Source organism: Pezoporus flaviventris, unplaced genomic scaffold (genome assembly GCF_033815535.1).
Source record: "Pezoporus flaviventris isolate CSIRO_AGI_PZ_B2104156 unplaced genomic scaffold, CSIRO_AGI_Pfla_v1 ptg000001l, whole genome shotgun sequence".
NCBI lineage: Eukaryota > Metazoa > Chordata > Aves > Psittaciformes > Psittacidae > Pezoporus > Pezoporus flaviventris.
This window is the reverse complement of record NW_026892549.1, coordinates 38,567,691-38,580,632: the sequence shown is the minus strand read 5'-3', so window position 1 is coordinate 38,580,632 and position 12,942 is coordinate 38,567,691. Positions and strand designations below refer to the sequence as shown.

General features: G+C 39.6%; 2 protein-coding genes across 7 annotated transcripts in view; one reads left to right on the top strand and one right to left on the bottom strand.

Annotated features, from left to right (window-relative positions):
- The window catches only part of ABCB11 (ATP binding cassette subfamily B member 11), a 51,916-nt gene that overhangs the window by 23,487 nt on the left and 15,487 nt on the right, over positions 1-12,942 (top strand). For 4 of the 6 annotated variants that reach the window (XM_061452542.1, XM_061452551.1, XM_061452560.1 and 1 more), the window contains 8 exons: positions 2,297-2,407; positions 3,333-3,458; positions 4,259-4,462; positions 6,570-6,740; positions 7,107-7,308; positions 7,981-8,059; positions 8,971-9,106; positions 10,642-10,800. In XM_061452542.1, coding sequence (XP_061308526.1) covers positions 2,297-2,407; positions 3,333-3,458; positions 4,259-4,462; positions 6,570-6,740; positions 7,107-7,308; positions 7,981-8,059; positions 8,971-9,106; positions 10,642-10,800 — 1,188 coding nt within the window. Of the gene's footprint in view, positions 1-2,296; positions 2,408-3,332; positions 3,459-4,258; positions 4,463-6,569; positions 6,741-7,106; positions 7,309-7,980; positions 8,060-8,970; positions 9,107-9,849; positions 9,972-10,641; positions 10,801-12,942 lie in introns of those variants that run through there. The other 2 variants (XR_009743185.1, XM_061452582.1) reach the window with 2 other exon arrangements.
- The window catches only part of G6PC2 (glucose-6-phosphatase catalytic subunit 2), a 31,877-nt gene continuing 30,833 nt past the window's right edge, over positions 11,899-12,942 (bottom strand). The window contains exon 6 of the mRNA XM_061452761.1: positions 11,899-12,319. Coding sequence (XP_061308745.1) covers positions 12,263-12,319 — 57 coding nt within the window. The 3' untranslated portion in view covers positions 11,899-12,262. The remainder of the gene's footprint in view (positions 12,320-12,942) is intronic.

Sequence of the window (12,942 nt, the reverse complement as noted above, 5' to 3'; positions counted from 1 at the left end):
AGCTGTGCCTGGGATTGCTCCGAGCCAGGTCTAGGACCTTACACGTGTCATGGTTAAACTTCATGAGGCTGGCATCAGCCCACCTTCACAAGGGTGTCAAGGTCCCTCTGGATGGCATTCCTTCCCTCCAGCGTATCAACCGAACCACACAGCTTGGTGTCATCGACAAACTTGCTGAGGGCGCACTCAATCCCACTGTCCATGTCAGCGACAAAGATGTTGAACAAGACTGGTTCCAACACCGATCCCTGAGGGACACCACTTGTTACTGGTCTCCAGCTGGACATTGAGCCATTGACCACAACTCTTTGTGCAGCCATCCAGCCAGTTCTTTATCCACCGAGTGGTCCACCCATCAAATTGATGTCTCTCCAATGTAGAGACAAGGATGTCGTGTGGGACAGTGTCAAATGCTTTGCACAAGTCCAGGTAGATGACATCAACTGCTCTACCCCTGTCCATCAGTTCTGTAGCCCCATCATAGGCCACCAAATTGGTCAGGCAGGATTTCCCCTTAGTGAAGCCATGGTGGCTGTCACCAAGCCCCTTGTTGCTTTTTATGTGCCTTAGCATGCCTTCCAGGAGAATCTGCTCCAAGATTTTGCCAGGCACAGAGGTGAGACTGACTGGTCTATAATTCCCTGGCTCATCTCTTTTCCCCTTCTTGAAAACGGGGGTTATATTTCCCTCTTTCCAGGTTTAAAATGGGATCAAAGGAGCACAGGCACTGGTCACGAAGCAGCCATAAATGTTAATTACAATTTTATCCAGACAGATATTTGAAATAAGGTTGTATGAGAAAGTCTGAGAACCACTGGTATTTATTGATGATTCCTTTCTGTATCCATATAAATTTAGTGGTTGGCAAAATACCATTCATTTCTTAGCAGTATGTAGTATCTCTGGTCATTGACAAGCTTTATTGTGCTAAAGGCTCTGTAAACACATTAAAACGCTGCTTGTCTTTTACAGAGCACATAAGGATATATAAAGAAGGCTAGAGGGGCTGTGATAACCCTAATGAGCTTTTTAGTAACCTGTCAGTGTTCTGTAATAACGTTAACACATGCCTTACAAATGTACTTCATGAGTTTAAGCTCCAAGATAAAAAGAGATTAATAAGGGAAGCAGGTTTTAGGGAAAAAATTAAAAAGCATAAAGAGTTGCAACAGTTAGAATTAATCACAAAATTCAAGATAATGCTGAGTCAGATAACCTTAACGTAAAAAAGGCAAACTAAAGCGAGATTTTATCTGTCTAGAGAAAGGGTGACAAAAGTAGATCCATCTGCTTACTGCATTTGTAGATTTGTGATTAGACAGTAAAAGCACATCTCTGCCCTGATACAGGTTTTTTTTCTGGCACTACACTCAGTACTACACTGTGCTGAGATTCTCATTTGCAGAATCAGTGAAACTTTTCTTCATAGTATACGAATTTAAGTAAGATATATTCCTAAAGATTAACCAGTCTTCTAGCTGTTCTTAGCATCTTAGAACATTTCTCGTATTAAAATTCCCTTCAATCTGCTAGGCTACATAAAAAAATCATGCATGTTTCAGTTATTAAATATTGATGTTGCTGTAGTTTTAGCTCATTCTCTGTATTTTGTGCTTCCAAAATCTATCCTCAGAAAATTTAATTTCTTTGGGAATCCTCAAATTTCTCTTGGTTCTCTGCTCATGTCTAGCAGTCTGCCATAATCAAGGCCTAGCCTTGATGAGAGCCAAAGCACTAATGGGAAAACATCAAATCAGGATTCCAGCTCTTACGATTGCATGTGCAAGGATGGCTGTTTCAAATGCAAAGTGGTGAAGCATGCAGATTTTCAGCAGTGAACTGGTTGTTCAGTGCCATAGGAGAATGTGTGTATGAGCAAAGTAGTGACATTTTATTCCTGAGGAGCCAGTTAAATTAACTTTAGTCAAAATGCCTCACTCAACTGTTTTGTTCCAGCAAAAACTAGCTGAGTGTCTGACTCTGGTAACTGCAATAAGCTTAAAATGATAGAGGGCTGTTCAGCTGTATCAGTCATTTTTCTTTTTATTAGTAGCTGATAACAAGGGTGCATTCTTCTTCCCACATTACCCACCAGTGCAAACTCCCCCATCACTTTGGCCTTCAATTTTATGTCCATTGCCTGCTAGCCCTGGGGCAGATCCTGCTGTTGCCCAGTGCAGTCAGCTGCTGTTAAAACAGATGTGCCATGGCTTTGTATGGTATTGGGAGTATTTTTCTACTGCAGCAGTGCTGTCTGTTTAACAACAAATAAATAACACAACAATTTCTATCCTAGGAGCCTGCCATTGACTGCATGTCAGAAGATGGCTACAAGCTGGATAAAGTACGGGGTGAAATTGAATTTCATAATGTAACGTTCCATTATCCCTCCAGACCAGACGTAAAGGTAATTATTCATCATCCCTCCTGTGCACACAATTACTGTAAACAAAATATCCCAGTTCAGCAGTTCAGATTTTCAGTAGAATTTGTTTCCCAGAAGCCCAGCTCCTCTGTTTAAAGGTAGACGAAATAATCTTTCCATTAAAGGGTTCTTCTATTTACCATTGTGCTTATTTTACCATTCTGACATATTCATTGCCATATATATTCCTTGCTGCTGAACATAAACTCATAGTAATTTCATTCAAATTGACCTGCATAGAGCTTCTCTGACAATCAATTATGCACTTGTATCGATATTTGCTAGAATAGGACACGATGTAATAATATGAAGGGTGAAACGAGGTTTTATATCTTCCATTCCTGGGGATGCAACATGTGATCCATTAAAGTACTAGGAAAAGATACAGGAGCATTGGCTGTAAACCCCATTATTTCCCTACTACTGTGTTTGAATTGGCAAATTCTCCTTGGAAAAGCATATTACCAGGCAAGCAAATGAGTGCTATTGCTTCTGAAGACAGAAGTATATGAAGTATCAGAATTTTCTACATAATTTCACTGTTACATTCTTAATATTTGTCCTTTAACAGGCACTTATAATACATGTACAGCGTTCTTTAAAGTGGATTTTTTGCCAAGTTCTGCAATGATATTAACTTGACTAGTTCTTAATGATGGAGAACAGGAACAAAGGTCAAAATCTGCCTGCCTAACACACAAAACAGGGCTTTGCATTTATAAGCTCATCAAACAATGTAAAAATATTTGGCTTTCTTTTTCCTTTTTCTTCATAATATTTTTCTGAGTTATATTAAAATGCTTTGAATCTCCATTTTAAGAGACAGAATATACCCACTTGATTATATGACCGTGAGAGAATTGGAATGGATTGAGTCTGTTTCTTTTTCCTTTTTTTTTTTTCCCAGATTTTGGATAACCTTAATATGGTTATTAAAGCAGGGCAGACGACAGCTTTTGTTGGAGCTAGTGGAGCTGGAAAAAGTACAACAATACAGCTCATCCAGCGTTTCTATGACGCCACTGATGGCATGGTGAGTGTATCAGACTAGAATGTGTTTCTCTAGTCTTAGGAACTTGAATGAATGACATGGTTTATTCTACAAGGGTGGAAGGAAGACTCCTAAATTTTTCTTTTCTTTTTTTTTTTTTAATGAATGAAATTCCTCTTGTGCATTTCTAGGGAATGATGAACAGTCTTCTAAAAATAATGACATGAAAGAGAAAAACTGTTAGGAATAAATAAAAATTCAGTACTAAATCTGAGTAAAAACTATACAGATGATCATTCTGGAGTAACAAATAATTTTCCATTCTGGAAAACACAAACCCAGTATTGAACATTTAATCATTATCCCCTAATATTGCTTTAGTATAAGCAATTAACATTTAGTAACGGAATGGCCAAGAATATGAATTACATCCATAAACGCTTTCATGCCATTTATGTTTTACTAGTTGACACAAATCACATACATGGTGACTTATATTTGAATGTATAAAAGACAAAGGACCAATTTATTGTAAAGATATAATCATAATTTTGATGTTACTTTCCACCTGGTTTTATTTCTGAGGCCAAGTAAAAAGAGTTATTGGGTAATGAAATCAAAGAGCACCACTCCTAGGCCCAAGAACTAGCCTATATTACTGCCATTGCACTGCATTCTTGTCTGTATGAAAGCTGGTTTTTATACTGGTCATGGAAACATTGTGGAAGGGCCGTACAGGCCCTTCATTTCCTTGTGTCTGTCTCTGATCTGGTGGGGATAATGTCCCTGACATTTTTTCTTTTTTTTTTTTTTTTTGTCCCTGTTTTATTCGGCTTCTGTAGATTACCCTGGATGGCCATGACATTCGTTCCCTCAATATCCAGTGGCTACGCTCACAGATTGGTATTGTTGAACAAGAGCCAGTGCTGTTTGCCACCACAATTGCAGAGAACATTCGATATGGTCAGGATGATGCTACCATGGAAGACATAATCAAAGCAGCCAAACAGGCCAATGCTTACAATTTCATCATGGACTTGCCACAGGTATGCTGTGTTTTGTAAGCGTATTTGACAGAATTTGATGAAAAAATATAAAATCCTTCTGTTCCTTCCATGCAGCCATTTGTTCTCAGGACAGAAGATCAATATAGATAGTAGGCAGCAACCTTCCTTTGATTAATTAGGTCTTACTGCATGTACCTCACCAAATTAAAAAAAAAAAAAAAAAAATTAGTTCCTCAGGGAATCATATGTACAACATTCAATATCATGGTAATAATCATAGCATGATTTTAAAATACATATTTTTCATTCTATGGAGATCTGTTTCTGCTCAGGCCAAAAGCAATTTAGAGCCCAGACTCTCTCACTAGCCAACATACGGTTTTGAGCAGTCTGTACTGATCCTCACAACCTCATCTCCTTTTACAAGTTCTGTAAGTTAGATAAAGGTTCCCTGTCCTCCAGTTCCTTCCACATTTGATAGTACTGGGCTGTTTACTTTTCTAGAATGTTATTTTGCCAATTATCTTTACAAAAGGATGTGTTACAGCAGTGAACCAGATTGGCAGGATTCAAGTACCATTAACTAATGTGTGTAGGTACTTTTAAACCTCCATATATACATTTCCAGGCTTCCAGGAAACTAATCATAGACAGACTGTGTAAAGACCTCTGTTTATTTCCTGGAAATGGAGGAATAAACAAGATTTGACTCTAGGTGAATATAATTATCCTGGCTCACAAGATGCTAGGCTTTTGTGTTTGCTTAGTCCTCTACCTGAACCCAGTGCCGTCAGAGTATGATGTCATGAATCACAGACGCAGTAATCATGACTCACAGACCATCAGGAAAGAAGTTGTTATTGTATAACCCCAGCCAACAACTAAGTTCCATGCATTTGCTCACTCCCGCAGTGAGATATGGGAGAATAGTAAAAATGAGAAAACTGGGGGCTGAGGTAAACAGTTTAATAAAATCATAGGATAGGGTTGGAGAAGACCTTAAGATCATCCAGTTCCAACCTCCCTGCCATGGGCAGGGACACCTCACACTAAACCATGTCACCCAAGGCTCTGTCCAACCTGGCCTTGAACACCTCCAGGGATAGAGCATTCACAGCTTCCTTGGGCAACCCATACCAGTGCCTCACCAGCCTAGCAGTAAAGAACTTCTTCCTTATATCTAACCTGAACTTCCCTTGTTTAAGTTTTGACCCATTACCCCTTGTCCTATCACTACAGTGCCTAATGAAGAGTCCCTCCCCATCATCCCTATAGGCCCCCTTCAGATGCTGGAAGGCTGCTATGAGGTCTCCACGCAGCCTTCTCTTCTCCAGGTAAAGTAAAAGCCACATGTGCCAGCAAAGCAAAACAAGTGATTCATTCACTCCTTCCCATGGTCAGGCAGGTGTTCAGCTAACTGCAGGAAAGCAGGGCTCCATTACGCTTAATGGTTACTTGGGAAGACAAACGCCATCACTTTGAATGTGCCCTCTTTCCTTCTTCCTCTCACAGCTTTATATGCTGAGCATGATGCCATATGGTATGGTATATGCCTTGGGTCAGTTGAGGTCAGCTGTCCCAGCTGTGTCCTCTTCCAGTTTCTTGTGCACCACCAGCCTGCTTGCTGGGGGGTAGGGTGAGAGGCAGGGAAGACCTGGACTCTGTGGAAACGCTGCTCAGAAAACTTCCCTGTATTATCAACACTGTTTTCAGTACAAATCCAAAACATAGCCCCATAGTAGCTACTATGAAGAAAATTAACTATTCCAGCTGAAAAAAGGACATAAGTGTAGCTCTGTGGAAAGTTTGCTGGTGAATCATCTGATGGAGGGTGGGCAGGTTTTTTCTCTCCATTTCACCCTTTGCTAATATAGTAATTTCTAGCCAAACCAAAACATTTCACCTTTTTATCAGTACCTACTTTTGTTTTGGAGTTGCAACTCTAATTCAGACAAAATTATGTTTTTTATTATGAAGGAAGTTATTTTGTCAGCTTTCCTTTGAATCTGGTGCACTCGCAATGTTATTGTCTTTCGAAGATAGTATGTTTTGAAGTCTTCCCCTAGAACAAATCAGAGAGACATTTTACCCATGTCTTCACCAGGAGCCTAACAGACCTTTTTGGTTTTTTTTTCCTTTCACGCAGCAATTTGACACTCATGTTGGAGAGGGGGGAAGTCAGATGAGTGGAGGTCAAAAACAGAGGATAGCTATTGCTCGAGCTCTTGTGAGAAACCCCAAAATCCTGCTGCTGGATATGGCTACGTCAGCACTTGATAATGAAAGTGAAGCTACTGTCCAAGAAGCACTTCATAAGGTTTGCTGTACCATAGCATAAATCAGACTTAAAAGGATAGAAATTATTTTTAATGCACTCTGCAGAGGGTGCTGCTGAATTGCAACAAAGGAGTGAGAAGCTTTTCTTAATAGCTGGTTCATATGCACAACTAGAACCTTAGTAATAGTGAAAAAGTAATTTCTTCTTTTATTTGGGCATTAACAGACATAGCTCCCTTTGCTCAGAAACGGGCTTATCTATGGGCTGTGAATGGAGTTCAAGTCAGTCAGCTGAAACCACTAGAGAGACTCCTGTTGGTTTGACCAGACTTTAGATTGCATAGTGTGGGTTCCAAGCACTTGTGTTTGCTGTCCTGTGACTGGGACTGTTCTTGTTCCGTATCAGGCTCGCCTTGGCCGCACAGCCATTTCCATAGCTCACCGCCTGTCAGCCATCAAAGCTGCTGATGTCATTGTTGGCTTTGAGCATGGAAGGGCTGTGGAGAGAGGAACTCATGAAGAACTCTTGAAGAGGAAAGGGGTTTATTTCATGTTGGTGACCTTGCAAAGAGGTGGAGACACAGCAGTTAACAGAGAAACAACAGAAAGTGAGTATTTTGTTTTCTTTTCTAAAATGATGTAAAAACCACAGAATGCAGAATATTTATTTATATTTCTGCCTTTCTGGCTGAATTTCAGCATTCATTAAAGTAATACATTGATAGCCCTTACCAAAGTATTCTTACTGTATACACACTGATCTTCCTAATATAGATCTGCCCAGAAACATTAATCTTGACTTGCAATACCCATCATTTTATAGCTCCATTTAGTGCTGCCATTTCAGCCCTGCTGCATTTGGAATGCAAGCAAATTACAGAGTATTCTGAAACCACCCTATTTGATTTACTAGAGGCTTCTGGAAATGGGGATCTAATACAATGGTCTGTTGTATTTTTGTGAAACATCATGCCTTGGATACTATTATCTTAAAAGAAGAGAGCAATTACAGTACTAAAATAGGGAAACAGCCTTTAGCAGTCACAATCCAAGTGAGATGGTCTTCAGGTTAATATTCAGTCAACTTTATCATGTCAAACAGAAATATAAAATATGTGGTACATGTAGATTGAGTAACAAGGTTGTATTACATTCCTTGCCTTCTACAAAGTATTCCAGTTATGACTTGGAGTAACTGCACTTTCTGGCAGAGCACAGTGGACTTAGGTTGTATTCAATTTTAACACAAACTGAAGAGTTACATCTACTATACTTTACAGCAGCAGGAAATAATGTGGTTGAGCCAAATCTTGAGAAAGTGCAGTCATTCAGCAGAGGAAGCTATCGGGCCAGTTTGCGGTGAGTCTTAAAAATGACTGTAAATCTCAGTGTTTCCAGCTCTATACTTCATCCTACTATTCCAAAATCTCAATAGTGCTAATGAATCAATTCTCTGTTATGTTGTGTAAAAGAAACTGGAAAGGCTACAAGCATTTTACTAAGACAGAAGTTCACTTGGAAAGAAATTGAAGGGCTTTAGATAAATAGTAAGACTCTAAATTTTTCTCCCCTTTCTATCCATAATACCTTCCCTCCAGTTCTGGTCTCCTGTTTTAATGTTCCATTTTTAATATTGCTACCATAAAGCCCCATATATTTGTATTGCTTAATGCACTTTCAGTGCAGTCACTTGAAAAATGACTTGCTATGCAATTACTTGAGAAATCAATGCAATGTACAAGGATGATTTTATTATAGCTTCTACTTGATGAAAGTTAACACATTTTACAAGCCAGACTGTTTTGTAGCTAGACACTTAATATTTCTTTCAGGCAAGCCTATGACAGGCATATGCAAATGAATGCTTGTCTCCTACATTACAGGGTTATTTTTGTCAGGGGTAGAGGTGGGTTTTGCTGGACTGAATTAGTTCATAGTGATAATGTTGAATTGACTTGGTGTCTTAAGGGTTTGTGCAAATATAGTAGGATAGACCATGATTTGACTTAGCAAATACACAGGGCAGGGTTCATAAAAGACAATGTCTAAGTGGTGGTGGTGCAACATGACTTTCAAAAGTATTTGTCCCTATTGTGGGATATTTTCTTCTCAAGAAGTTGAGAGAATGTAGAAAAAGAAAAAGTCCGTGGGATTCCTATGATTTGCTTCAATGAATTCTGATCTAGTTGATACGAAAACTGGACCAGCTTTGCAAGCAAGTATTGTGTTACTGTGCTGTGAATAACAGCCCATTTCTGTCCTCTTTAAAGAGCTTCACTTCGGCAGCGCTCCAGATCTCAGCTCTCTAATGTGGTCCCTGACCCTCCATTATCCATTGCAAGAGATCATGCAGAGTCTATGTATCTTACACCTTCTTATGGAGAAGATGATGGACAAGCAAAAAAGGTCAGGTCTATAGCTTGTTATTAAGTTTTCAACCCAACATTACTTGGTAATGATAACCTGTAGATTTGTGCCTCTGTTATAGTTGTTGTTGGCAGATGCATCTTATTGAATTGATTTTTCCTAGACAAAAGCACAGCTTCTATTCTTATCCTCTGTAAAACCTAGGCTGCATTTTGGTGGCAGTTATGCTCCCTGGCCCATTTCTACCAGAGCATGACCTGTTGGTAAACTAGTATATGTTGTAAATTAAATTGAAGAGACATATTCATAAAAGCTGAATTAACTGGCAAAGAGCAAAATGCTCACTCTGTGAAATGTAATAGCCACTCAGTGATACAAATAACACTGCTTCTTGTTCAATAAAGAGTAAATTCACTTTCATCTCAAAATCTTCTGAAGACTTATAAAGAGACACCCTCACTGCAACCTAACTCAGAGTCCTTTCACTGATACTGTGCTTGTGCATAGAAAACAAAGACAGCATGCCTTAAAATCACGCAGAATATGTAGGAATTACATAGTGGGTTTCCAAAGTGCTTATGAAGCTCCCTGCCCCAATTTGCATGGCTGTGATTGTTCAGTGCAGAAAGCAGCAGTTAGAAGTCACTGGACTGGTCTTGCTATTGCTAAGCCTATTCTGTGGATACATAAAGGGGCTTTAGTGCTCTCCCTCTGGGAGTAGCTCAAAAGAAAGAGAAAATACAAGATGCTTCCACCCAATCACCCTTGCACCTTTTCAGCAGATAGGTCTTCAGGGTGCCTGTTTTGTCTGAGCATTTCCAGCCATATGAACTGAGGGAGATGAGCAGGGCTCAGCACACAGAGTGTTACAAAAATTCTGCACAAAGCAAGCTGCAGGGTTAGGGTAAGTTATAATTTGATGATGAATATTCTGCTCTTACTGGGCCTAATTACAGGAATTCAGCATATGGTCTGAGGATGTTACACAGAAGGGAGGCGTAATTAGCATGTATAAAGCCTGAATCCAACTATTGCTCTGAGATTTTCCTAGTTTTAGTTCTATAGCGTACCTATTAATTTGATGTAGAGTCTGATCAGTATGTTCACCCACAATACTTTAAAATAATGTTTCTTAAGATTCCAGTAGTTGACACAAAAAGCTTCTTGTGAGGAAGAAGTTTTAGTTTTGGCACTGGGTATTAAATCACATCTCATTTGAAGGCAGCCAAAAGGGAACAGCCTGAGTTTCAGTGGCAGAAAGTCTTAAACTGGTCGTAATCAACCTCTTAAGTTAGACTCAGTAGAGCTGCCCAAGGTAGGAATCTCTTTGTTTTTCTCCAGGGACAGTAAAAGTGACTCTCTTTATGTGACTCAAGACTTGTGACTCCCCAGCCCTACAAAAGAGATTCAGACAGCAGCCAAGACCCATCATTGTCCCTTCCAGTACAAATCTGGAGCAGCTCTTAGGGCACTAGATGGCCATTTAACAGACTAGGCTAGCTATTATCCCACTTTCAAAGACAGAACATCACTGGGGGAATTCATTTGCTTCATAGATATAACTTGTTTTTTAGGAATCTGTTGTGGAGGAAGATGTCAAGCCTGTGCCATTTACCAGAATTTTGAAATACAATGCCTCTGAATGGCCATACATGGTACTTGGATCTCTAGCAGCAGCTGTGAATGGAGCAGTCAGTCCACTCTATGCTTTGTTATTCAGTCAGATTCTTGGGGTAAGTTATGCTAACATTTGAAGGTGTATTTTAGCTCCGAAATAGATGGGAGTGAATGTATGATGCAGAACTTTACATGTTTGGGGCAAATCTTTATATCCCATCAAGTAGATGGGGTTAGACTTCTTGCCTATAAACAATTATTCAATAGAGACATTTATATCATTGTCATCATGTTATCATTTGAGCTCTTTGAAGGGGTAGGCTCATTAGCATCGGTGAGACAAGATGTACCCCACATGCAGTTATAGCGGAGAGAGAGACATGCAGAGGTTCTGACCTGCAGAATATTATTCTAAAGACTTTGCGAAGCATTTGGGAAAGTTTTGGGTCAGATCAAAAAAATACTTCACTATTTTGTTCATATATTTCAGGCAGCTCAATGATGCTCACCCCCTGCAGAGTGACCAGGGAGAGGTAGATAATTGTGATGGGGTTCATAACTGCCAGCAGAAAGTAGTCATGTATTAACAAGATTGGAAGACAAGGGGGAAACAGGAATATGCTTTAAACCTTGGCATTCACTAAAGAATGTATTACTACCAAAATCCACAGCCTTGCTTGAAAATTTTCAAGGGCTCAACCATGATTATTTTTTCCTTAAAAACCAGTGGGGAAGATGGAAGGCTGCCTGGAGAAATTCAGTGCTGTTCTAACTAATGCCTAGGAAAGTGTCCTAAATTTGAAGAATTAAGAGGATAGAGAAAACTTCTCTATTGATACTGTTTCTTATAGTCAAAGTAATGACACATTCAGGGGGAAGAAAATGGGAATGGCACTTTTGGTTTGTGGTTTGTGTACCCACCTGAGATAGGATAAAACTTGTGCTGTGAATACCAGTTACTTGCTTAGGTTACAGTAGGTACATATGCACACAAATAAAATATGACCTAAAGGGCAGATACTCTTCTAGAAACTGGAGGTCCAAAACCTTTCAGGTGAGAAAGAGCAAACGAATGAATGCCCCAGCATCTGAGCTACTAATGGGAAAAGGGTTGAGAAAATGCTCCTGATAGCAGTGCCAGCAGTCTATCAAAAGAAAGATTAAGCTATTGCTGTTTGGTTTGGTCTTTTTTCTTTATTTTTTGGGGGGGGGGGTGTGTGTTTTGGCTTAGATATTTCTCTATGTGAAGTTACTCAGGACTTTGAATCACATTTACTTACAGTTTGATGTTTGCTAGTTAAGACCCATGGAGGCTCAGAACAAAAGGCCTTCCAGTCCTTGCTGATCAACTTAGTGGCTCCTGGCCAATGTGCTTGCTCTTTTAGCCATAGTTGTGCAACCTCCAAGCACTTTCTGAGTGTCTAGACCTCATGCCAGGAACTGAGGTTTTCACTAGAAAGCAGGTGAGACACTGCTATGTGCATTATGCAATGTATCTACTTTGATTCCTTCTGAGAAAAAGTTTCTAAACACTAGGAGTTCTGGGGCGGACATATTCCTGCAAAATGCTAAATGCCTTCATTGCCAAGGATGAATTCCTTCTCTTGAAGGTCTCAGTCCATCAAAGGAGAGAGGCTGCAAGAAAAAAAACAAGACCTAACAAGCATGAGCAAAGTGCAACATCTGTGTTTCATTATTCATAAATTTAAAACATTTCTGCCTGATGCCAAGGCAGTCAGGCAGATGGAATATGCATCTGCTTACCAAGCTGTCTGAATATCTGCAATGATGTGACAGACACGTGGGCTTGTGCTGTGGGACCAGTATGCTGGGGAAGTGAGGGGAAAAATCACCCCAGCTATGAAATGGAAAGATAAATTTAGCAAAGTCTGCCTTGAAGGTTCTCAGAAATTAGTCACCAAAAGTGAATGAAGAACTGGATAATACTGGATATATGTAATGGTTAGACTTGATGATCATAAAGGTCTTTTCCAACCCAGTTGTTTGATTCTATCACTCTTCTGATCAGTTCAGATCAGCAATGTACCTTTGGAACAAATATATCAGTAGTTTTGTTCTCATTATCACAGATTAAAACATACCTGGTGATTATGTTTAAACAAAGATTAGTCTGAGAAAGTAACATGCCTTGCTACTGGTATGACAGCATGGCAGTGGAGCAGATCTTGTCCCTTTTTGATACCATCATTCTTGATTTTGCAGGATTTATTTTGTTGCCAAAGTACAAAGTTAAAGTA